Below are 25,974 nucleotides of genomic sequence, written 5' to 3' on the forward strand. Positions count from 1 at the left end.
TTTTTAGTAGAGACGGGGTTTCACCGTGTTAGCCAGGATGGTCTTGATCTCCTGACCTCGTGATCCGCCCGTCTCGGCCTCCCAAAGTGCTGGGATTACAAGCTTGAGCCACTGCGCCCGGCCCCTTTTCAATTCTATAAAGGTGAAATTATCGTATCTTTCAACACACTGTCTGAACATTTTTCCCCCTAAGACTTACTGAAATGTAATACCAAATGTTGAGGCATATAACATTGGCACCATCACTTTCATGTGGTTAAACAGTGTCCTAAACAGCAAGGCTCCATTGTTACCCTTCACCCAGCTCTACCAGCCTAAACATTATCCATTTTTCAAAACTCCAAACCAATCCAGCCTCCTTGGAAACGGCTCAAACCTAGTCTTCTCCTCCTCTAAATATCTACAGGAAGTTGATCATAGAATTAATTTTTTTCTATTACATAGCTTCATGGCATTATTTATAATTTTAAACTTTGTCATCTTCCTTTTGTTTAAGAAGGTAGTAAGTTACTTAAGAGTTTATTACATTTCTTTGCAACTTCCTGAAACTTATCATGAATAGCTCAAACGAGAGATTTCAGCAGCTTACACCAAGAAGGGAAGTCCTTTAACCCTCTTGGCTTTTGCTGGTTTGCTGGTCTAGAAGGGGCATTCTTATGTTCCTATTTCCAACACCCTCCTGCCTCCTGCCTCCCAAACACCAGAGTTCTGGACACACCCTGCAGTCCTCAGTTGTTCATAATCATTCAATGCCACTGATGGTGACTATAGTACAAGAGTAGCACAGTTAGAGGCAACAATGATCTTGACCTACAGGAAAAGGAAATGCTTGTTTTAGGGAGTAAAAGATTTGCAAATCCTAACTCACAAAGTTACATCTTACCTTTAATGTCAGAAGAGCAACAGTTTTGAGGGTTCTAGATTACTGGTAGTAAGAGGATAAGTACTACTAATGATAAGTCTGGGAATGTGTAAATATTGAGTGCTATGGTTGCTCAGTCAGCTACAAGCCAGGGTAAATTAGATGGTAATTGTGATATAAAACAATTAGCAAGTAGTGGGGGTTTGAAAAAAATAGCAAGAAAAAGAAAGGTGAGAATGTTGACTCCTTAATATAAGAAAAACAGCAAGTGAACAGGGAGACTACTCATTTAATGCAGTGCGATGGGACAGAATCGAAATGAGCTGCATGTTGAACCCCAGCAATGGGTGAAGTGTCCACTGGTATATACATTTCTTTAATGTACTCATTCCTTAATCCCTGTCCCCCTTACCCCAGCTCTGCTCTCTAGTCCACCCACAGATAGCTTTAGTGAAACCAAACATCAGTGGGTCCCCTGACTATTGGAAGTGATCCTTACTGACTGGAGGGGAGCAAAGGATCAGATCTCAGATGCACTCTCCTTCCAGACTCAAGTTCTGGGAGGTTAAGGCTTCCTCCACCTGGTGTGTCTTTAGGGCCTGTTTTAGTCTTAAGTGCTTTCACAACAAGGGTGATCTTAGGGAGAAACAGAAAATATGAATCTGTCCTGGAACAAATCTAGGATTATTTTTAGAGAGCTATGGATACTAGCGTAGACCATTCCCTATTCCACTTCTTTCTTGCCCTTCAGAAAATCCTTAGCCATGACTAGCTGTCCTCATCACCTTTGGCATCCTCACATGGACTGACTATCCTAAGACCCAGGACCTTGCCAAGAGAAGAGATTGGCAAGTGACTGCCAGAAGGTTTTTCTGAATTCTTTATCATAGCATCCTATGTAGCTGTGTGTTTGCACACATGCACTTTTAAAAAAAAAAACAGATTCAGGGTGTACATGTGCAGGTTATGTGGGTGTATTACATAATGCTGGGGTTTGGGCTGCTCTTGAACGTATCAGCCAAATAGTGAATATAATGCCCAGTAGGTACTTTGTTAACCCTCACCATCCTCCCTGCCTCCCCACATTTGGAGTTCCCGGTGTTTATTGTTTCCATCTTTATGTGCAAGTGGTTAGCTCCCACTTTTAAGTGAGAACATGCAGTATTTGGTTTTCTGTTTCTGTGTTAACTCACTTAGGGTAATGGCCTCCACCTGCATCCATGTTGCTGCAAAGGACGTGATTTCATTATTTTTTATGACTGTGTAGCATCCCATGGTCTGAATGTACCACATTTTCTTTATCCAATCCACCGCTGACAGGCACTTAGGTTGATCCCATGACTTTGCTATTGTGAATGCTGCTGCAATAAACATACAAGTGCAGGTGTCTTTTTGATGGAATTGTTTCTTTTCCTTTGGGTAGATACCCAGTAGTGGGATTACTGGGTCAAATGGTAATTCTGTTTTAGTTCTTTGAGAAGTTTGTATACTGCTTTCCATTTTGGCTGACCTAATTTACATTCCCACCACAGTGTATAAGCATTCCCTTTTTTCCATGTCCTCACCAGTATCTGTTATTTTTTGACTTTTTAATAATAGCCATTCTGATTAGTGTGAGATGATACTTCACTGTGATTGTAATTTTGCATTTCTCTGATGATTAGTGATGTTAAGCATTTTTTCATATGTTTTTTGGCCACTTGTATGTCTTCTTTTGAGAGGTGTCCATTCATGTCTTTTGCCCACTTTTTAACAGGGTTGTTTGGTTTTTGCTTGTTGATTTGTTTAAGTTCTAAATTCTGGATAGTAGACCTTTGTCGGATGCATAATCTGTGAATATTTTTCTCCCATTATGTTTACTCTGTTGATTGTTTCTTTTGCTGTGCAGAAGCTCTTACACATATATTTTGAATGGTATCAGGAAAGTTAAAAATGTAGAAACTACATTTCTGCAAGAAACCTTTCTCTCTCTCTCTCTCTCCCCCTCCCACCCCTCCCCTTTCTTTCTTAATAGCTTGATGCTGTAGTATGATCAGCACATGGGCGCTAGGAAATATTGACAAGAAAATGTATTCTTAGGAACCACTGTGTGTTCTAAATTTCATAGAGCACATATGGAATCCTCTGACTGCATTCCATTCTGCTTTGGCCTAAGTGACTGTGAGACCCTGTATGAAATGATTTGGGAATTGAACAAATCTGCTGCAGTGGTTAGTCATCATTACTTATTTAACCTGGTGAGAGAGGTTTCGTTGGATCAGTATAGAACAGTGATTTTCAAACATGATATGTCACAGTTGTAATGTTTCACATTAGGTGGTTAATAACAACACTGTACTGAAGTTTGTTAGTGATTTTTGTTTCTTATAAATTAAAAGGGATTCAGTGTTAGCCCTGTAGTAACATTGTGTGCCCTAGCTCACATTTCCTTCTAATCTCGAGTAGGCAAAAAAAGGGAATGTTGGAGCCACCACCAAGGATTGCTCATAATCCATAGCCTGTCTTATAAATGTGCACCAGACATAAATTGGGCACAGCAGAGCACGTGTCTACCCTTACTGACCACATCCCTTGAATGTCAAAGCTTTCAAAAAGCTTGAGAATGTAATCTAAAGGCAAAAAGCAGCACAGTATGACCTAGGTACAAAGTAGGGCTCTCCTTATTTGTGTGGCTGTGGGCACGTTATTTAACCTGTTTAAACCAGTTTCCTTATCCATTCTGATGACAAAGTGTATTTGTGAGGATTCTATAATATCTGTAAAATAGGATTTAGCACAGTACGTGGCAAATAATAATTGTTAAATAACATTATTTGTTCATACCAATAATAAAAGTCAACAGTTCCACATCAGAAAGGCTTGAACCTTTCCATGAGCTGGAGAGGAGAACTCTGATAAGAGTTTTATGTTTTAGCAACACAGATCTCCTAGAATGCCTGAGCAGTAGGAATTGCTTGAGTTTACGCTTCTAGCAACTGCTAAAGAAGGCCCTTCAGGAATCTTCATACTGTGATCTGGGGCTCTGAAGGCCACTAAGACTTTCTCTACTCGTTCTCTAGAATTGAAGGTTTTGGGCTCCAGATGCAAATATACCAGAAAGTTCCCTTTACTTTTTTCAAAAATTTATTTCCAACTTTTATTTTAGGTTCAGGAGTACATGTACAAGATGTGCAGGTTTGTGACATAGGTAAACGTGTGCCATGGTGGTTTGCTGCACAGATCATTCCATCACCCAAGTATTAAGCCCAGTATCCATTAGTTATTCTTCCTAATTCTCTCCCTTTTCCCACCCTCCACCCTCCAACAGGCCCCAGTGTGTGTTGTTCCCATCCATGTGTTCTCATCATTTAGCTCCCACTTATAAGTGTGAACATGCATTATTTGGTTTTCTGTTCTTGAATTAGCCTTTTCGCTAACTATACAATTAGTGATTCTTCAGGTTCTCTGTGGTTCAGGCCCTCCTGGGTTGTGGGGGCCATTGTGAGGGTCTTTCTTCCTCTCTCTCACTCCTACCTTGTTGCTTTTCCCCACAGAGGGCCATAAATTGAATGGCTGGCTGTCACAGCTGCTTCAAATACAAACAGCTTGTCATGTTTTCTGATCATAGTTGTTACTTATTCCTCCTTGAAATAAAGGAGCCTTTATCTTGCATCCACATGGCGCTTCTGGGGTCACTTCCTGGAAACCCTTCAGACTCTGGCATTGGTAGAATGCCAGACATATCTTCTGTGGGAAACTCTCCTGCAAAAGAGCTACAGCCAATTTGCTCATTGACCAAAAGTTTGCTACTCCTCTGGTTCAGAAAGGGTGAGCTGAGCAGCCCTCTTTGATTTGCAAAGCTGGCGCAGTAGTTTCAAATTCCACTGAGTATGAGGGAATTTATGTATAAAACAGCCTCTTCTGATGGCTGTAATTGGATCTTAAGGGCTGCACCATACATTGTTTTCATGTTCAAAATGGAATCAAGCATGTGGAGAGCATTGCTTTGTGATTCAAAGTCACCGAGCTTCTTCCCAAGCCAGAAAAATCTCTCTTATCCCACCTGCCAAAAGTTCTGTTTCACCCAGACAAGACAAAGCCTCTGCAGTTGAGGGAGCCACACTGGCCCTGATTAGAGTGAGCACAGGTAAGGAATCAGAGATCATCAAGGGCTTGAGTTTTGAAGAGTCTACATACACTGTGCATTTCCAACTCCACCAAAGGATTTAAATGCAAAATGAAGCTGCTCCATAGAGCCCCCAGAGCTGATCCCCAAAAGCTGCTTGCAACTAGGCCCCCTTACCACTTCTCTAATCAAAAAATTTGAGGCCAAGGTATTTCAGGAGCCCCTAACTGACAAGTAGCACCCTCTCCTAGATGTTGGACATAAAGACAGATGTTTCTGGAGCCTTACTAGTCCAAACACTGGGACTCTCCAAGCCACTCTGCAGTGAGGACTGTCTTTCTCCATCGCTAAACAAAGATGGAATCAAGGGATTCTAGGCCTCTTTCCTGCTAGAGCTAAGCAAAGGTGGAGCTTTCAGGGAGACTAAAGGGTAGTGGTGTGGCCTCTTTAGACAACGAAGTGCACACACAAAACGAGCCCCTTTCTAAGCATTAGGGCCAAGTCTCTGCCTGCTTCTTGTGGATAGGGACAGCCAAGTTTGATTGCAGAAGACAAAATAGGCCTTTGGCTGTCATGGCTTAGACAATGGAATTTTTCATAGCTATAGCTGGTTAATTAGAGTTCTGCATTGGGATTTTGGGACAAAGCCCAGCTAGTAGCCAAGTCTTACTATGGCTTGTTTTATTTTTTTTGCACGTATATTTTTTAAATCTAGGGACCCAGCAAGACCGAGCAGTTAAAGGCAGGATTCGGATGTTACTGGATATCCTGGGTCTTCTTGACCAGTCACTATATTAATCATACTTCAGTGTCCCATATATCTTGGTCCATTTTGTGTTGCTATAACACAATACTACAGACTGGGTAATTTATAAAGAAAAGAAATTTATTTCTTATAGTTATATATCAGGTGCCAGCAACTGGCAGGGGCCTTCTTGTTGTATCATCCCATGGCAGGAGAGAAGGAGCCCTAACTCATCCTTTTATCAGGAACCCACTCCCATAACTAACTCACTTCCACGATAATAGCATTATCTACTTGGGGGAACACATTCAAACCATAGCATTACACCATGATTAGGTTCAAAGAGCCCCTTGCCAGAAAATCTCCATTCATTCTAGAATCTTACTTATTAGAAGTTCAGTAATATTACCTCTTATAAATAGTGATTAGCAAAATACAATCAAAAGATTAGAAGCTAAACTCCTTTGAGTAACACATTATTCATTCTCTGTCATCTTGCTCAAAGTTGTCTGTTAATAATCTAACAAGTTTGGCGGAGACTCCTAGGACCCTATTTCATTGTATGTTCTTCAAATGAGGTTAATAGTATTCATATCAGAGTTATCTCCAGACCTATCATGAAGGGTTGAGTCTCCACCCCTCCTCAAAAATTTTCAAGGACCTACCCCCTTCTCTCTGATCCAGCTCCAGCTGGCTGCCCTCCCCGTGCAGGCCTGGGCCCAGTGGGAATGGCTATTTTACAAGTAATTTTTCTTCCTTTTTTCCATTTCATTTCAACTCACACTTCCTTGGATAAGAAACCATTTTCTTCCTCAGGCCTCAAGTAACCAGGGCTCATGGTTCAGCTCATGCCATAACTACTTAAAGAAAGTTCCTCTGTGAAATCTACCTGTGTGGGCCACATTGTGCCCTTTATACTTTGATAATATTAAGTCTGGGTATTAATTTTTCACACCTGCCCAATAGAACATTATCTTCTATTTCAGGGAATGGTCAAGGATTCTCATTTTAAGCATTTCACATGTTACTTTATCAGGTCAGTTAAAATACTTGCACATTTTTGCCCTCAGTCAAGAGGCAAAATCTTGTGAGCTTGTTTAATCGGATGATTCTCTGAATCCTCTAGGGGAGATGAACTGAATGGACTGTATTTTGAGAAGTGAGCAGAGAAAGAGCTAGAGTTAAAGCTTTGGACACCTGCTTAGTCAAGGAAGGGAAGATGCTTAAAGTAAAAGGCCTACTGGAAAAGGGATAGGAAACCACAAAGGCCATTTTAGAACAGCTCACAATGTTAGCTTCAATTAGGCAAAAAATAAAATGAAATGAAACTTCCTAACACTGAAAGCTGCTATGTATTATGAACCTTATAGCCATATACTACGTTTTCTCAGAAAGTAGTTCTCAAAGTTTGTCATAGTCAGGTACATACTTACTTGGAAATATTTGTGCAGTATTGCATCTTAAGGATCCGGAGTTGTTTGCAGCCTATCTGAAGGTCCTCAAGGATTTGGTCAGTAAGCAAGACACAACCAGAGATATCCAAAATGTGCAGGTAATGGCATTTTGCCGATAACATCTCCATCGCTGAGTCAGTAATCTGAACACAGAGCCAAAGTAAGTACTGGCTATTCAAACACTATCTCAGGGAAGAACAGTGCCTTAGTCACTTTGGGTGACTATAATAAACTACCACAGACTGTGTAGCTTAAACATCAAACATTTGTTTCTCACAGTTCTAGAGGCTGGGAAGTCCAAGATCAAGATAAAGATAGAGGTACCTGCAATTGGTGTCTTGGGAAGTCCCTCCTTATTTGCAGATGCCTCCATTCTTGCTATCTGCTAACATGGCAGAGATCTCTCTCTTCTTATATGACCATAATCCCATCATGAGACCTCTACCCTTATGATCTCTTCTAAACCTGTTTACTTCCAAAGGCCCCACTTTCTATTACTGTCACAGTGGGAGTTAGGGTTTCAACATAAGAATTTTTGAAGGACAAACATTCAATTCATAACAAAGAGAGTAGCAAAATCAGACACCTGCAAATTCTCTTTCACCCAGCTTGTCACATAATGGGCCTACAATTCAAGTGAGTTGCTTAGCTGTTTCCAAATAAGGTCAGAACAGTAAAATATCTGCCTCAAGTAGCACCAATAGAAATTATGGTCTTAGCAAGGCACGGTGGCTCATGCCTATAATCCCAGCACTTTGGTAGGCTGAGGCAGGCAGATTGCTAGAGCCCAGTTCGAGACCAGCCTGGGCCACATGGTGAGACTCCCAATACAAAATACAAAAATTAGCTGGGCATGGTGGCACGTGCCTGTAGTCCCAGCTACTTGGGAGGCTGAGGTGGGAGGATTGTTTGAGCCTGGGAGGTCAGTGATGCAGTGAGTCGAGATCACGCCACTGCACTGGGTGACACAGCCTCAGTGACAGAGTGGGACCCTGTGCCCCGCGCGCCTCCCCCCACCAACACACACAAAGTTGTGATCTTGCTGTTATTTTCATTTAAGAGTCCTCTGGTTTGGATGGGAAACTTCATCAACATTTTTTAGTAATACCTGTTATACCAGTATGAGCAGCTTACGAAATGCTATAGAGATGGGATTTGGCTTTAAGTTTAAAATCCTCTCTAAGGCATCATCAATATGAAAATACATGTTTAATAACATTACATGTTAAAAAACTACAAAATATATATCCTCCGAAGTTAATCTGCAGACAGGTTCATATTACTATGAGAAGGGACCTGGACATCACTGATGGTTTAGATGTAAAAAAGATGGAGTAACCTAGTTCTGAAAAGGGACAAGTAGGCGAGACAGATGTTTGGAAGCAAGGGGAGAATGAGAAGCAGAAGCCACAGAGACTACAACAAATCCCACTCTGAAATATCCTGCCAAGGGTTCCAACATCTCACAGTTTTGCCCAGATGTCCTACAGAGGTAATTCAACTATACTACTTAGATTATTTCACTTACTCCAGGACTAGCTTTCAAATTTATGGCTAAACTGAGCCTTGCTGCAGAATCAACTAGATTACTCTCTCCAAAGGAATTTTTTTTCCAACTGCATTCAATTTCTTATTTTAAATGTTTGAATATTCTAAAAAACATAGGCCATGAGGCTTGGCTTTTGTTTTAACATAAAGTTAGAAGAATTATCCAAAAAAAAAAAAAAAAAAGAATTATCCAGAAAAACACTTCAGTTTGAAATATATACTTTTTAACTTTGGAAAAAGAGATGCTGTCATTGTCTAAACATGCTTTGTTTCCAGAACACACTCAGGACCAAGGTTAAACATTACAACTGACTCCACAAAAATGCCTCAGACATTCCTGCCATAATAGGTTGATCTCTGAGGATCTGATGTCATTGATAAAAGAAAAAAAAAAGCCCTCAGAATTGTAGAAAAAAGGAAGGACAACAAAGTGATGGAAAAGTCCAGGGGAGGTGGAGTTCAGAGTAGCAGGTTTGGTTTGATACTAGGAGAGCTGAAAAAGAGCCTGACAGTTCCTGCAGATCAGTAGCTCAAGTTGTTCCATGACTGACGTGATGTCATTGGGATTTATGGATTAAGGGCTGGAAACTGGAGATGGAAATAACTTTGCTACATTTTTAACTCCCAGATATAAGGACCTGGTCTCAGCCTCACTGGGCAAATTGTGCTACTTCCAACACAACTACTTTTGATTCCTTGAAAAAATGTTTTGGTTTATTTTTAAATGAAATTATTTTATATTTTAGAAATAATATAAGCACATTGCCAAAAAATAGCAATAATAGCAAAGGAAAACAATTACAAATTTATCACTTTAACATAACTACTTTTAGTGTTCTGGAATATTCTTGCTATTTCCCCATTCCTATCCCCATTAACAGATTTGTAAATAGTAATTACATTTATTTTGCATCCTCCCTTTTTTTTTTCCTCTGTTGCCCAAGCTGGAGTACAGTGGCACGAGTTCGGCTCACTGCAACCTCTGCCTCCCAGGTTCAAGCAATTCTCCCACCTCAGCCTCCTGTGTAGCTGAGATTACAGGTGCCCACCACCACGCCCAACTAATTTTTGTATGTTTAGTAATGTTGGTCAGGCTGGTCTCAAACTGATGACCTCAAGTGATCTGCCCACTTTGGCCTCCTAAAGTGCTGGGATTACAGGCATGAGCCACTGTGCCTGGCCTTTTTTTTTTTTTTTTTTCCAAGTTGGGTTTCACCATGTTTCCCAGGCTGGCCTGGAACACCTGGGCTCAAGCTGTCTTCTTGTCATAGCCTGCCAAGGGGCTGGAAACATAGCTGCACACCACCAAACCTTGCTTTCATCTTGCTTTTTTGTTTTTCCTAGTGCATTCTCATACTACTACACAGTCTTCATATTTACAATTGTTAATTATTATAAAATGTTTTATTTAGTAGATGTAGTTTAGTTTATCATTCACATATTTCTGGTCATTTCCATTGTTCTTAAGTTTTTACTATTTAAATAACATTTTGATGACTGTTCATAAATATAGTCTTTTCCAAGTTTTGGACTGTTTACCTTAGGACAGATTTCAGAAAGTGGATTTGTTTGCTATAGTTTGAATGTTTGTTCCCTCCAAAACTCATGTTGAAACTTAATCCAAGATGTGGCAGTATTGAGAGGTAGGGCCCTTAAGAGGTGATCGGGTCATGAAGGCTCTGCTCTCATCAGTGGATTAATGTGTTATCATGGGATTGGGACTGGTGGCTTTATAAGAAGAAGAAAGATCTGAACTAGCCTGTTAACATGCTCAGCTCCCTTGCCATGTGATGCCCTACATTGCCTTGGAACTCTGCAGAAAGTCCTTGCCAGCAAGAAGGTTCTCCACCAAATGCTCCACCTTGACCTTGCCTCCAGAAATGTAATATTACTAAATAAATTTTGCTCTTATAAATTACCCAGTTTCAAGTATTCTATTATACACAACAGAAAACGGGCAAAGACAGGGTATGACCACTTTTGTGGCTCTTGTTTATGTATTTTAATATTGCTTCACAAAAGGATTATACACATCTATAATGCTATCTACAATATAAGGACCAGTTTCACTGACCCCCTGCCAACCACTGGGCATTACCATTAAAAAATGTGCAATTTGGTAGGTATTAAATGATACTTCAAATAATAATGTTTTAACTTGGATTTCTTTCTTATGTTGGATCTTTTTCCACATTGTTTACTAGTAGTATTTTCTCTGATTTGAATCCCCCGGCTCTGGCACTCTTTAATTGTGACCATAGGTAAGTTGCTTAAATTCTCCGAGCCTCAGTTTCCCCATTTATAGAATGGTTACCCAAGATTGCCAAAGAACTAAAGGAGAACATGTATGTGACCAGTGACTAGCATAAAGTAAGCACTCAATAAATGGTAGCTATAATTTTGATTATTCATCTCCTTTGCCATTAATATATGGGATTTTTTTTTTTTTTAGTAGAACCTCTTTATACAGAAGAGAACTTGACTGTTGGCTTTCAGTTTGCTGAATTATACTTTTGTTTCTCCTCCCCTTTGCCCCCTCCCCTCCAAGTCCTGTTTTGATTGTGCTGGAAGTCAGGTAATTTTACTAGCACTTCTGGTGATGATCCCAAGAAAAAACTGCCTTGAAGACGGATGGCAAGAAAGGGGCTGAATAGTCCACAAAATGAACTTTTAGGTTAATGACAGTTGGTTCCATGAGATATTAACTAATGAAAATCTAATGCAGTAAGAAATAATGTGTTTTTAAGGTCAGGCCAAAAAAGAGAGTCCAAGTTTTTGCTCTAGCTTTTTGTTAAGCCCCTGAACTGTGGGAGGGCTTTTAAATATAATAAAAATATTTTTAATATAAGCTGGGCATGGTGGCTCATGCCTGTAATCCCAGCACTTTGGGAGGCTGAGGCAGGAGAATCACTTGAGCCCAGGAGTTGAAATCAGCCTGGGCAACATGGTGAAACCCCGTATCTACAAAAAATACAAAAATTAGCTGGGCATGCCTATAGTCCAGCTACTCAGGAGGCTGAGGTGGGAGGATCACTTGAGCCTGGGAGGTTATGGCTGCAGTGAGCTGTGATTGCATCATTACACTACAGCCTGGGAGACAGAGTGAGACCCTGTCTCATATATATATATATACACACACACACACACATATATACACATATAAAAAATAAATATATATCTAATAAATATATCTATCTAATATATAATAAATATATCTAACATATAATATATAAGATGTATTTCCAAGAGAGGGAGAGGCTCTTAGGAAATTATCTTCTTGCATATTATGTTATATTATGCTATATTTGGCTATTTCCTCTTGCTCTATTGTATTATTTTCATTTATTTGTAAGAATGTAGCTGTGGTAGATTAAAAATGGCCACAAATGCTTTGCAGCTACTCTCAGCAAGAAGTAAAGTCTGTTTCCTCACCCCTTGAATCTAAGCTAACCTTGTGACTTGCTTTGACCAAAGGAATGGAGCAGAAGTCATATTCTTCTGAGCCAGGCCTCAAGATGCCTTGCAGCTTCTGCCTTTAGCCCTTAGCCTCTTGGAGTGTATTACTGCCCTTGAAGCAGCTCAGCTAGCTTGTTGGAGGATGAGACCACATGAAGCAGGAGGAAGCTGTCCCAGCTGGGTCACCTAGGCCAACTAGCTCTAAGGGGAGTCAAGAGATGACTGTTGCTGCTTGGGCAACCCTGGGGCCAACCACTATCAGAAGAACCACGCAGCCAAAACCAGCCCAAATTCCTGGCCCATAAGATTGTGAGAAAATAAAATGTAGTTGTCTTAAGCCACCAAGTTTGAGAGTGACTGGTTACATAGCAATAGATCAGCCAATACCATGTGCCAGAAATCTCACCCTTTGTAATATATGGTAAAATATGACCCATTGATCATTTCTTTAACTTATGACCATTTTGAAACCTCTAATTGATTTTCCTTATGGTCATTTTAAAACCTCGAAGCTGAAAGAATTTCCAAACATGTTAGCCAGCTGCACTAAGAAAATAAAGGTTGAAAAGGGTAGGATTGTCATGGGGAATCCCAGAAGTAGCAAATCTCTTACTCCTCTCCCTTTACATTACAAGTCTGTGGAATTGGGATAAAGTTACCTCACTAAATCCTATTTGCTGAATACTCTATACCTTTCCACTCCTAATTTCCCAATCTGTAAAATGAGGGTAATTTAAAACAGACAAAAAATAGTATTTACTCTCATCTCCCAGTGTTTCAGTGGTCTGGAGACATTTCTCCAAATAATAAACTTTTTGGGTAAAATGTTTTACCATATTAGTATAAGAGAAATTCTATGCATGCCCTGGGGATTTCTCCCAGCTCACAGGTTTGTGTAGCTTTAATTGAGCCCGGGGCCTTAGGGGAGAGCAGCTGGGCTTTGTGACCTGGCTCAATCACCTTCTCAGATGTATTTCACCTGCAGGACAGTTAAGTAACCTTGGGCACACCCATTCTCTCCCTTTTGTAGATTGTCATTCTCAAGAATAACTATAGAATGTGCTGGGATGTGACATCCTGAGACTGAGGATAGGGGGTACTGACTGGAACAGCCAGGCTCTGTTCCAATTCCCCCGAGAAACAGGACATCTTTGTGCTTCAGCCCAGTGGGTCAAGTGAACCCCAGGTTATAAAACCCAAGGTGGTCCACCTTCCAGAGTCCTTCAGCTGTGGTGCAAGTGGAATATTTACAGTTGAGATTTCATCCATCTTGAGCAGCTTTCCTGAGGCTTGGGAAACAGGCTCTCCAGGAATCCTGTCTCACCAGACACAGACAAGTTGGTAACCAGTGCACAGTGGACCTGCTTCACGTCACCTACACTTTTAGGACAGAAATGCAGTTCTAAAGCACTGGCCTATTTTCACTTACCTTATCCCTCTCAGAGATGTATTGCAGAGACATTTTGTCATTGTTCAGGGCTTCGCTTTAATTTTTCTCATTTCCCACCCCCTTTTCTTTCTAATCATTACTAACTCCTACTTCACATCAGTCATGAGGGTCAAAAGTGACAGTGTTAATCACAAGGCCTAGTGCACTGCTGAGTGCTTTGAACTGGCCCCAGAGCAACCAGCTTTTCCTCTGATTTGCAGCTATATTTGTTTTCCTTGGCATTTTAGTGTTGAGTAGGATGAGGTCACAGTACTACTGACTGACCTTGAAGGTGAGGTAGTTGCAAGGAAAAGCTGGCCTTTCTGGGGATGGATAAGATGACCATTCAAAATTCACCTGTGGACTTTTGAGAAACCTGGCATAGAATGATGAACCAGATACCAACATGTTTTACGGCTCATCAAAATCAACGTAAGTGGAATATGTTAGGCTGGACCACAGCCTTATGAATTCAGGGTGAGTTGAGGAGTATTCAGATTGGTCCAGATGATGGTCCCCACATCTGAATCAGGATGCTCATCTGACTCACAGTGTGACCAAAATTAATTCAGATGGTAAAGCTAAACCTTTCTACTCCTTTCTATCCAAGTTCTAAAATAATCGACTCTACCTTCTTCCTCTTTCTCCCTCTAAACTTTTGATACAGAGTGATGCATTTCATGCATATTTGTTTAACATCCCCCTTAGCTTCTGGGCTGCAAGACAATATCCATGCACAGTTTACAGAAGGAGTTCCCTCAACCTTCATAACAAAAAACAAAAAACCAAAGCAAGCAAGCAAACAAAATCCTCTGCCCTGTTTTCTGTTTGCACTGGAGCCTCTTCTTTTCTCATTCTCCTACTTGCTGCTTTAGAGCCACTAAGAAACCCAGTCTCCATCTGTGCCTGCTTTACAGCCAGAGCAGTTCTCATTTCTCACTAAGCCATGTGTTGCCCATATGTCTGTGTGCTATGAACGCAAGAATCCTGGTGAACTATCACTGTTTAAGCTGCAGAGAGTCAGTTGGTCAGTGCTGCTAGTGTTCTGGGTCCCTTGACCCAGCTCACTAATAGAACCAGATGATGCTGACCAGAAGGCCATCTGGTTCCCATAGTTCTAAACAAGTATATTATTAAACAAAAATAATTTTTGCTGTGAACTTTTTGGCTTAGTTTTGTCATGGTTTACCACATCTTTTTCCCTACTGCCTCCTTCTTTTTATTGCAGCACAATTAGCTAACCATACAAACCAAACAACATAGAAGCTGAACTTCTAGATTAAATAAAGCATAGGGCATCTTGAGAGTTGGTGTGATGCTCTAGTAAACAAAAGCCTTCAGTGTGCACAATAGAATAGAACAAGATTGTTAATAACCTTGTAATTTCTGAGGATTTTCAAAAATATTTCTTAGTTTTCTTCCTTCTTCACATTTTGCTAACTCCAAGTTTTTCCTGTTAATTTGTGTTGATCAATATCTTCCACTTTAGAGACTTTCCTATTATGTCTGGTAATCCTTTTGTTCATGATTAAGAGTGGAGGACTAAAAACTAATCGGAAGGTCTGAGTACATGCATCTCTATTGTAAGCTTCAATGAAGGATGATCTAGGTGGGTTATTTGTTGGGAACCCCCCCACCCAGCCGTCAGTTATTTTAGGTCTTTCATCTTGGGCTAGTCAGGGTTCCCAGAGAAGAGGCTACCAATCTCCCACCTGGAGAAAAAGATCTGGCCACCAAGTTCTTGATGCTCAGTTGGAAAAAGTGCTTGAATGTCTCTGCACTCAGCATTCAGTCACTTAGTTAGCCTAGCAACCCTCTGTTTTACTATCTCTAGAGTAGTGGGCAATTCAAGAACAATTTTGGCCCTCGCCTCCACCAGAGAACATTTGGTAAGGTCTGGAGGGATGGGATCTTATGTGCTACTGACATACAGTGAGTAGAGGACAGGCATGCTATTAAACATGTACAGTGCACAGGACACACACACACACACCCCACTACAAAGCATTATCTTGTCCAAAATATCAATAGTGTCAGGGATGAAGAAACAGAATTTAGGAAATAAATCTCTAAGCTTCTCTTTGGGGTGGGGAGAGACAGTTGCCCAGATTTATGGAGCAGAGGCTGTTTCTTTATGGAGAGACAGTTGCCCAGATTTATGAAATATAGAGATCTATCTACTTCTTAAGAATCTCTAACTCAGTCTTCATTATTTTCATCACTACTCTTAACCCAGTTCCAAAGGTACACGATGCCCCCAAGCTTGAAGATTGTGGTGTAAATCAGATTTTTTTTTTCCAGCTTTCTCTACTGTTGGCTTAGGATTCAAAGCAGTTTCTGGTCTGCTAAATTAGTCCATCTATTTTCAAGCTTCCAAATTTTTGTTGCTCTTGTCTCCTCTCCTGTTTTCCTTATCCATGTGGGCCCTCACTCTTCATGTCTAGTTTTGGTAGGGTTTCAAGAGGAACAAAATTATATGTGTATATGCAGCCTACTATTATTAATCCAGAACCTGAGATCTCTAGTTCTTTACATGGACATATGTCCATAGTATGTTAAAAAGTAGGTTACAATGTATTTTGGAAAGTATGATTCTATTATTTTAAAAAACAAGGCAAAACACAAACTTTCTGTAACTATTTCTAATCTCTTTGTGCACAGAAAAAAAAAATCTAGAAGAATAAATTACCAGCAATGGTTATGTCCAGGTGATGATAGGACAATGGATATTTACTTTCTTCTTTAAGCTTTTATATGTAAATCAAATTTTTCATAATGAGTACTTACTTCATTTATATACAGAGGTTCAGAAAAATTATAAAACGCTTGAAAATAACACAAAAGATGATGGTATGTCCTTGGAGTGTCAACCTGGAACACTGTTTAACAGGCCTACCTGGAGAATTCTGTAGCAAATCATGCCTTTGTTTGACATACTATTTACTGTTCACTAAGGCCCCAGCTCAATGAAGTTATATGTCAATTGTTATATTTTTGTCCAGGAAAGATGCAAATTATTTGTATCTCATAGAAACTGTAACCCCAAGGTTATAGATTTAATAACTTGTAAGACATTTTTAGATCTAACCTAACACTCTTAATCCAACATTCTTTCATCAGTTCCTATAAACACTAAGTTCATTCAAATGCTGTATGTACTGGCTTTGTCATTTTGTTGGTCCTCTCATTAGTGAATTAAAGAAATCTTTGACCCATGTTTATATTTGTATGAGAATTATATTTTTAACTTTTGGAAAATTCTACTTTGACACCAATGGAATCATAAGCTATTTCCAATTTGAGGATAGAAAAAAAAAATCCAATGAATACCTCAACCATGGCAAAGAAAACACATTCTGAGTCCAGCCCTGATTGCTGTCCTGCCTTGTCCCATGGCAGTGCTTAAATTGAACATGTTTGAGCCCTGACTCCTGCACATACCTTTGGACAGCCAGCAATGCTGAGAGACGTGAGGTTAATGCAGTAAATGGCCAGTGCTTTGATAATCATATCTGACAGCTGGGAGCAATAAGAGACATCCAAATGTTCCAAGATCAGTGAGCTTTTGCAGAATGCCTGCAAGAAATGCCAAGGTCAATTTTTTCTTTTCTTTAGTCATCTAGAGCTATCCTACTAATAGCAGCTTATTAAATGTACATTTCAGTCCCTGAAATACAGATGTTAGATCTTGATGCCCCCAAAAAATAATTTTTAAAAAACCCATGTTACATCCAACATCTCTTTATAGCAAAAGATATTCACAAAGCAGCTTAACGGCTTAGTGATATTCAAATACTTGCTAACAAAATTTGGTTTTCTTGAAGTTAGGTCTAATGAAATTTGACTCACATGGTCAGTAATTATTAATTACATTCAGCCAAATGAGTGGAAGAAAAGAAATCTGAGGGTAAAATTAGATGGCAGACACTCCAAGATTGACAGTGGAATGTAATGGAAAGAACGAATTCTTTGGAATCAGACAGATCCGACCTTTACTTTCATTTCTACCACTTATTACCTCTGAAATCTTAGCAAGCTATTACCTTTCTGAGCCTCAGTTTCCTTTTTTTTTTTTTTTTGAGAGCCTTGCTCTGTTGCCCAGGCTGGAGTGCAATGGTGCGATCTTGGCTCACTGCAACCTCCGTCTGCCAGGTTCAAGTGATTCTCCTGCCTCAGCCTCCTTAGTAGCTGGGATTACAGGCATGTGCCACCATGCCTGGCTAATTTTGTGTTTTTAGTAGAGATGGGGTTTCTCTAGGTTGCCCAGGCTGGTCTTGAACTCCTGACCTCAAGTGATCCACCATCCTCAGCTCCCAAAGTGCTGAGATTACAGGCATGAGCCACTGTGCCAAGCTCCTCTTTTTTAACTTAGGGAAAATAGTATCTACTCTCTAGCATTGTTTCGAAATGCTGAAATGTTCACCTGAAACATCTAGGGCTAGAAAAAGGCCTGGAAATCATTCCTTTATATCAATGCTTCTTAATTTTCATTCCTACTTTTCAGTTAAAAAATAACTCAGTGATAAGCATCCATGAGGAAATAACACTTAAAAGTTCACAACTCAGCAGTTATACAAGAACAAAACGATCCACAAAAGTAAACCTAACTGTCATTGCAAAAATATATTTAAAAAGCAATAGGAGTGGAAATTGGAAACCATGATAGAAAGAAAGAAAGAAAGAGAGAGAGAGAGAGAGAGAGAAAGAGAGAGAAGAAGGAAGGAAAAAGAAAGAGAGGGAGGAAATTTCCTCCCCCAAAATGTGAGATTATAATAACTATCTACATGTGCTCAATCACTCTTAAGGATTCTGCCTCATTATGAAGCAGCTCCTCCTAGAATACAAAGTTAGAGACCTCAATAAATGATAGTTTACCATTAATTTTAGTTGTAAGTACTAGATTTTAGTAACCCTGGTGGGTTACTAAAGACACTTCTTATTTATATGTAAAAATGGTTGTCCATTGGACTACATGTTATTTTCCTCTCAGGAATAAGAGAAGGGTCAGTGCATGGGCATCAGAATGACGGTTTACAGGTAAAACCACCAGTGGGCCTCTCTCCCACTGCTTATGCCAATTTTCTCTTGTTTTAGCCCTAAGGAAGTTTGGAAAGAACTAGTTAGCCAGCTATTTTCTTTAGCAAGTTAACAGAATAGGAAAGATTTCCAGGAGAGGCAGTGTAGCCTAACAGTTAAAACTAGGACTGTGGCATCACACAGAGTGGGGTGAGAAGCCTGGCTCTGCTACTGTGGGTTACTGAGCCTCTCAAAGCCCAGTGTCTCCTTGGGCAAAATGGTGATAATAATACCCATATCAAAGAGTGGTTGTGTAGATTATATGAAATAATATGTATATACCTGATGTGGTTCTTAGCACAAAATAGATTCTCTAGCTATCTCTAAGATTTTATATACTGTGTTATAGTTGAGAGGCAGTATGCACATTGGCTAGTGCTTGGCACTTAGTAAAGACCCCATAAAAGTTAACTAGTGCTTACTTCAGCAGCACAGATACTAAAATTGGAAAAATGCAGAGATTAGCCTGGCCCCTGAACAAGGATGACACAGATTTGTGAAACATTCAATTTTTTTTTCAGTTAGAAGGAGAAAGTTCAAGAGATTTATTGTATATGATGACTATAGTTAGTAACAATGTATTGTATACTTGAAATTTGCTAATGGATTTTGAATGTTCTCACCATAAAAAGTATCATAAGTATGTAAGGTGATGAATGTTAATTAGCCTGATTTAACCATTCCACTGTGTGTGTGTGTGTGTGTGTGTACAGCATGTTGTACTTCATAAATACATACGATTTTTATTTGTCAGTTAGAAATTTTAAAGCCATTAAAAAGAATAAGATAAATGTTAACTACTATCAGGATTTGCACATGACACGAATAATAATAAAGATGCACACATGTATTGTACTTTGAGAAAAACTGAAAGATACTGGTTATTTAACCCTAAGTCATCATCTTTTCCTGACCACAACAGCCAGCGGTGATTCATTCTTTGATCTCATGCAGAACTTGTCTTTTTCAACTGATTCAGCACTTAGGGTATTTGACTAATTCCTGTATTGCATGAAAATCTGTCTTGTCTGGCAACTACGTGATGGCAAAAATTAGAAGGGGCAGCTTGTCAGGAGACAGCTTGGGACCTGTCACTGCAGATAATCAACATAGTGGGGCACACCCAAGGAGGTACAGAAAGGAATCTACCTTTGAATTATTGTAATCAGTGGCCTTGAATCTCAGTTTTTAGATTCAATAAGAATGCAGTAAGCCTCTTGTACTGCCTGGAAATCTGCTTTCATAGCCCTTTCACAAACATCATATTAGAACACAGTAAGTGCTTAATAAATACTAGTTGGTTCATTGATCCTTTATGTCTTCAAGAAAATTAAGAAGTCTCTTTTAATAATGCAAGAATTTTTATGTTGCAAGGAGTAAGGTGACATTGTTTTCCCTTGTTAGAGACATTAACATTGTCAGAGAGAATGGACAGAGTTAAAGGAACCAGAGAAAAATTAAAGCAAGAAAGAATATTTAAACTATAAGAATAATTTATTGAAAGACGAAACAAGCTTTAAAGGGAGATTCAAGGCTCTTTGTGTCTGCAAATCCTCTTCAGTAGCATTTGCCAATGTCTTGGACTGCTCAAATCAATTCTGCCTTATGCCTTTTTAAAAGCTCTAATATTCTTTAAAGCCAAATGTTCTCAGAGATTTTAAATTTTAAAATAACTTAAAAATGATTACAAGGTCTATGATACATTCATGGTACCATTTTCATCCATGGAAAACCTGAGGCACAAAAATTGGTGTAAGGCTTTATGCTAAATCAGTGGCAGATTGGCGAACTAAAGTCAGAACTTTTCCTCTCTTATAATCTGTGTTTTCCTTTGAACACATATAAGTCATAATAAGTACTTAAATCTGCAAGCATGTTTCAACATAATCACTCATGAAATTCCATTTCCCCCTACAGATAAGATTACAGTATACACTTCTGGCTCCAGTGCTGCAGAATCATACTTCTATCCATGCTGCCGATTTTCTTTTCTTGGAAAATGCAACACTAAGTTTCTTCCAAGTCAAAATCTTTTACAGTAAAGACAGAGATAAAATGCTAACATTATAAAGTTTGGCTCCTCTCCCGTGTATCAGCCAATTTCGCTGTGGGTTAACAATCTGGAAGAAAACTTTCATATCTCTTAGCAAGTTAGATCATTCCTTCTTGTGTCTTCTGAGCTGAGTCACAGTGTAGGGGCTTAATGACTACATTCCTAAATAGGGGATGTAGAGGAGACTGAATTTCACTCACATTGATTGACTGTCACAATAATGTGCTTCTGCCAAAATCCTGATTTAAACCACTTCGACAGGTGGCAGCTTCTAGCCTTAGAAAAGCTCACTTTGTGCTGCAGACCCGTAACATCATCTCTTGACTACTCGCCTCATTAGGTCCCAGTTAATTCTACTGCAAAGTTGGGGAGTTTTTCCTTGTTTGTTGGTAATTCTGGGGAAAAAATGTGCTGGCAAGAACCATTTTCTATAATGAAGACATTTTTGGCTGCCCCAAAGGCTAAAATGCAACTTCCACAATTTTAAGAGATCAACTAAATACAAAAACTTCAGTTTCTTGGGCCTCGTATTTGAGGCCCAAAATATCTACATCGCATATCCCATGAGATGCAGAACTACACTCCACCAACAATGGCCTTGTTCCCACTGGGCATCAGAGCAAGTGGGGCTGATGATGGCCTGGCACCACAACTAAACTCTGCAGAGCCTGAAGCTGCCCCTCCTGGAGATGCCAGTCTTGCATTCCCACCCTCCCTGCCAGGGAAACCAGGCTGAGCAAGGCTTAGCAAAGGCCCAGCCTCAGAGGAGCTCACTGTTTTAAAACATGGAGAGGACTCTGAAAGGGAAAGGGGGACAAGGCCAAGGACCAAAACAAATATTTCCAAAGACACTTTCATGATGAAAGTTGTTACAAAATTAGATGGTGATTTGAGGGATAAACTTTGGCTTCATACCAGCTCAAATGTGGTTTATTCTACAGTCTTCCCCAATTCTTCCCTGTGGAAGAAATGCGCTCTCAAATTCTTATAAGCTTTTCTTTCTTTTTTGACAGGGTCCTGCTCTGTTGCCCAGGCTGGAGCATAGTGGCATGATCATAGCTCACTGTAGCCTCGAATTCCTGGGCTTGAATGATCCTTCTACCTCAGTCTTCCACATATGTGCATGCTACCATGCCTGGCTAATTTTTTAATTTTTATAGAGCCAGGGTCTTGCTATGTTACCTAGGCTGATCTCGAACTTCTGGCCTCAACTGATCCTTCTTCCTTGGCTTCCCAAAATGTTGGGATTACAGGCATGAGCCACCACACCCAGGCAACTTTCTCACTTTCTACCTGTATTATAGTTATTCATATAAGTGTCTTATCTTCTGTATTGACTGTAGCTTCTTGAGGGTAGAATCCATGTCTAACTTATCTTTGCCAACACCTGGCCTGCAGAATTAGTTCAAGATGAGAGAGTATCCAAAATGAATGAAGAATGCTTCTCAGCACAGGAGTGAGGCGAATGAACTTCTATAGATGACCCTCAGAATACTAAGCCCTGTCCTTCTTCTCACTTGGCTCAGTAACTGCCAGAGGCAGCATACAGGGTTGGTTAAGAGCACAGTCTGGGGGCCCACTGGCTTGAGTTCAAATCCTGCCATGAGATGTTTTGTGTCTATGGATAAGTTACTCAATCTCTCTTACCCCTCAATATTCTCATCTGTGGCGTGGGAATAACATAGGAGTCACTTAGTATGAGGAGTAGCACCTACTTCATTGAGTTGTTGGGGAGATTAAATGACTTAATATGAATAAAGCAGTTGAACAGTACCTTGCACATAGTTAGCAGTCAGTAGATAGTAGCTAGTATTATTATTTGTATGCACTGCTTCTCTGTGGCTGATTGCCAAATGTTTTAAATCATGAACACCATAGTAAAAAAAAAAATTTTTTTTTTTTTTTTTTTTGAGACAGAGTGTCACTCTGTCACCCAGGCTGGAGTGCAGTGGCATGATCTTGGCTCATTGCAACCTCCACCTCCCGGGTTCAAGAGATTTTCGTGCCTCAGCCTCTAGCTGGGATTACAGCTCTCTGCTACCATGCCCAGCTAATTTTTGTATGTTTAAGTAGAAATGGGGTTTCACCATGTTGGCAGGCTGGTCTTGAATTCCTGACCTCAGAGATCTGCCCACCTCGGCCTCCCAAAGTGCTGGGATTACACATGTGAGCCACTGTGCCTGGCCTAGTAAAAATATTTTGAGCATACACTTTCAGTAAATGTATATTAATGTACTTTGTATTTATAGGCATATAACTATTCAAATATATATCATAGATTTAAACATATAAAATAAAATGTATGAGATAAAAAATAAATCTAACATTTCTAGAACTTTTAATATTTTCTCATCACACCAAAGAAACTGTGTTGTTCATTTGCTGGAGTACGTACTTTCTCTGGAGACGCCTACCCAACAGCACACCTTTGGTTGCCAGTAAATCTTGATGGCTTACTGGCTGCACAGATCCTGAGCATTTTGTAAAAATAAGGGAATCATTTTTAACATATAAAATGTGACAGATGCATAAAAAGAAGGCAAATTGGAAGAAATTAAAAAACAGAAAGGGTAAGCAGTGAAAGAGAATGTATATTGGGAAAACCAAAAGGAAAGATGACCAGGAAAAGACCAAAACAAAATATCTTTGAATTGTATTTGGTAACTAGAATTTGTTGAGAAAAATTTTAGAATAGCTTCAGGTTTTAGATTTTCTCTCCAAAATAAAAATGAACCAGGGTTGGACTACCCAACCAGGGTTGGCAACAATCAGATATTTTTCTTGTTGCCTGTGGCATAACCCACACTTTTTCCATTTATTTAAGTTTATTTTAAAAAGGGGTGCCTAGTGGCCCAATTACCTGGCACCAGTCCAGGGTCCTCTGTGGGATAAGAAAGGTGGGGGAATTCCTTAAGCTAAAATAATCAGCCTGAAAGAGTTGATGGGTGTCTATTTGTACAGCCAGCCACCTCACTTTTTGTTCTTAGTCTTTCCCAAGAAAATGACAACTCAAAATGTTTACTGTAAGGACAGTCACAGCATCCTATGACCTCCTCCATTTAAGGATCTCTACGAAATGAGTTCATGAACTATTATCAGTACTGCTTTCACCTCCCATTTGTGGACATAATAGAATAAGAGGTGATCTAATCAAGGGAGGCTACCAGTCTAATGGAAAAAAACAGAGCCTGGAATCTGAAATTGTATCTATGTGACCATGAACAAGTCATTTAACCTCAAGTTTCTTCATATATAAGAGGAGAATGAAAATAACTGTCTACCTATCTCATAGGCCTATTAGAAGATGAAAAGAAAATGTGCATTCTAAAAGCTCTTGGAAGACATGGACCCTGGCTTTTGTCTGTGAACCAGAGAGATCCTGGAACGATCCTATCTGTGATATATGTGATGAGGTCTTTATGATGAGGAAATATAATAAACAAAATTTAACTGGAACTGATAGGGAGGGTTATTACAAATTATAATAAGGAGAAATCATAGCTCCTGTGAAACATGCCACAGGCATTTGGTTTATGTCAGGCAAGGTACAATGAGCAAAGCCGAGGTGTGTCACATAGAAGAGGGATCAAAAACGTATCAAAAACCTAAACAGAGGTTTAAGAAACAAAAGAAGCAAACATTCTGATGTTTATTTTCCCTGTTTTTTTATTTTTGCCTTCAGACAATCTGACAGTTTTTTTTTAACTTTTGGCAAGTTTCATCTTACATAGGATAAACTAATGTTCCAGGGGCGGCTTAAAGAGTGGGAGAGGGCTCCTATTGATTTTCCTCCTTCTAACACATTCTCTTTTAGTTCTGTTCTGTGGATCCTCAACATGAAAAGAACAGATGTGCACATTCATTTAGCAAGTTCAGCAGTGCTTCAGTTGTCTGAGAGTGGTTCTTCCCCAATGGGAGTGGGCAAGAAGCCAGGACTGGTGTGGGGTGTTCTCAGCTTCAGCTGTTTTTCAGCCAAGAAAACATAGTACCCATGACTCCAGTATCCCTTGGAACCTTACAGACAATGGGAAACTGACAAACTGTCAAATCCCACATCCTTTGAAGTCTAGCAAATTTCGAATTCTTTTGAACTGCCTCCACAATTAGAAACACACTAGTGTCAGGAGCCACAGAGAATACTGTTTATTTCTTTTGCTCATGGGCTTTGAAGAAATAATGCCTGGGTATCTTGGCAAGAGTTTATCTGTGACTTCCAGTTGATTCCAGGTGTCTTGGGTCTCCAGGGGTATGTTGTTCTATTATAAAGTTTAGGAAACTATCCTTGGCATGGATAGCCATGCAGCACAGATTTCCATAGTAAAACTCTTAATTATTCCAGGTTTTGTGGGGGGTTGCTTTCTCCACAAGCTAACAGATATCCCCACTACCCTTCATTCTACCAGAGGAATTCCTTAGTTTCCTCTCCCAATACCCTGTAAAACACTTCTAAAGCAGAGGCCCTCTGGAATCTCCATCATAGACAGTTTAGTCAATTATTTCCTAATCATAACCTGGAGTATTGGATGAGAAGAGAGACTTTGCCAAGCAATATAGTAAGAGATAAAAGATCCAAATATCTGGACGTTCCACCTCCCCATACAAGAGATTTCAGAGCTTCTGCTGCAACAAAGGCCAATAATTAAAGTCATTTTGGAAAGGAGTCCTCCGTTGCTTCTGTTGCGAACCATAAACACAACTTGTAACCCTAGAGAAGAGGTGGAGTTATTGAAATCTCATGCTTTGATAATTACCGAATGACTTAATCTTGGAAAACAAATAGAAATCAATGTTGAGTTCTTTAAAAAAAACTGTTGCTACATGGAGCCAATACATCTAATCCATCTTTGGCATTACAAGTCAGTATGTGTCAAAGGCTACCATAATCAACTTTGGTTGAGCACCAGGGGGTGGAGTCTATCAGCTGATGAGAATGATTGATGAGAATCTTGCGCAAACAACATTTATAACTAGTTACAAAGCTTAGTGATTCAAAGTAAGTATTTGAGATCAGAAGAGAGTCACTGGAGAGTAATCCAGTTCTTGCTGTTAGGGCAGATGAACTCAACCCTTCTTACACTCTAGAGAGGAATGTCCAGAACATGCTGGTCATAGGCCATTGTGGGGGAGGAAGATTTTGACTGGACTGTTGCTGAATGAGGTAGGTACTCCTGGGCCTTTCTGACCTGAGTATCCATGTAGACAGATGTTCCATACAAATTCTAGGGGTTTCAGTTCCGTAGCATAGA

General features: G+C 39.7%; 1 protein-coding gene across 5 annotated transcripts in view; it reads right to left on the minus strand.

Moving 5' to 3' along the window:
- Window positions 1-25,974, minus strand: part of FBXL13 (F-box and leucine-rich repeat protein 13) — a 317,665-nt gene that overhangs the window by 2,284 nt on the left and 289,407 nt on the right. For 3 of the 5 annotated variants that reach the window (XM_011927738.1, XM_011927736.1, XM_011927737.1), the window contains 2 exons: window positions 17,041-17,175; window positions 7,146-7,309 (listed from right to left, as the gene is read on the minus strand). In XM_011927738.1, the coding sequence (XP_011783128.1) occupies window positions 7,146-7,309; window positions 17,041-17,175 (299 nt within the window). Of the gene's footprint in view, window positions 1-7,145; window positions 7,310-7,490; window positions 7,549-17,040; window positions 17,176-25,974 lie in introns of all 5 variants that reach the window. The other 2 variants (XR_001000225.1, XM_011927739.1) reach the window with 2 other exon arrangements.

Source organism: Colobus angolensis, unplaced genomic scaffold, assembly GCF_000951035.1.
Source record: "Colobus angolensis palliatus isolate OR3802 unplaced genomic scaffold, Cang.pa_1.0 Scaffold74, whole genome shotgun sequence".
Classification (NCBI taxonomy): Eukaryota; Metazoa; Chordata; class Mammalia; order Primates; family Cercopithecidae; genus Colobus; species Colobus angolensis.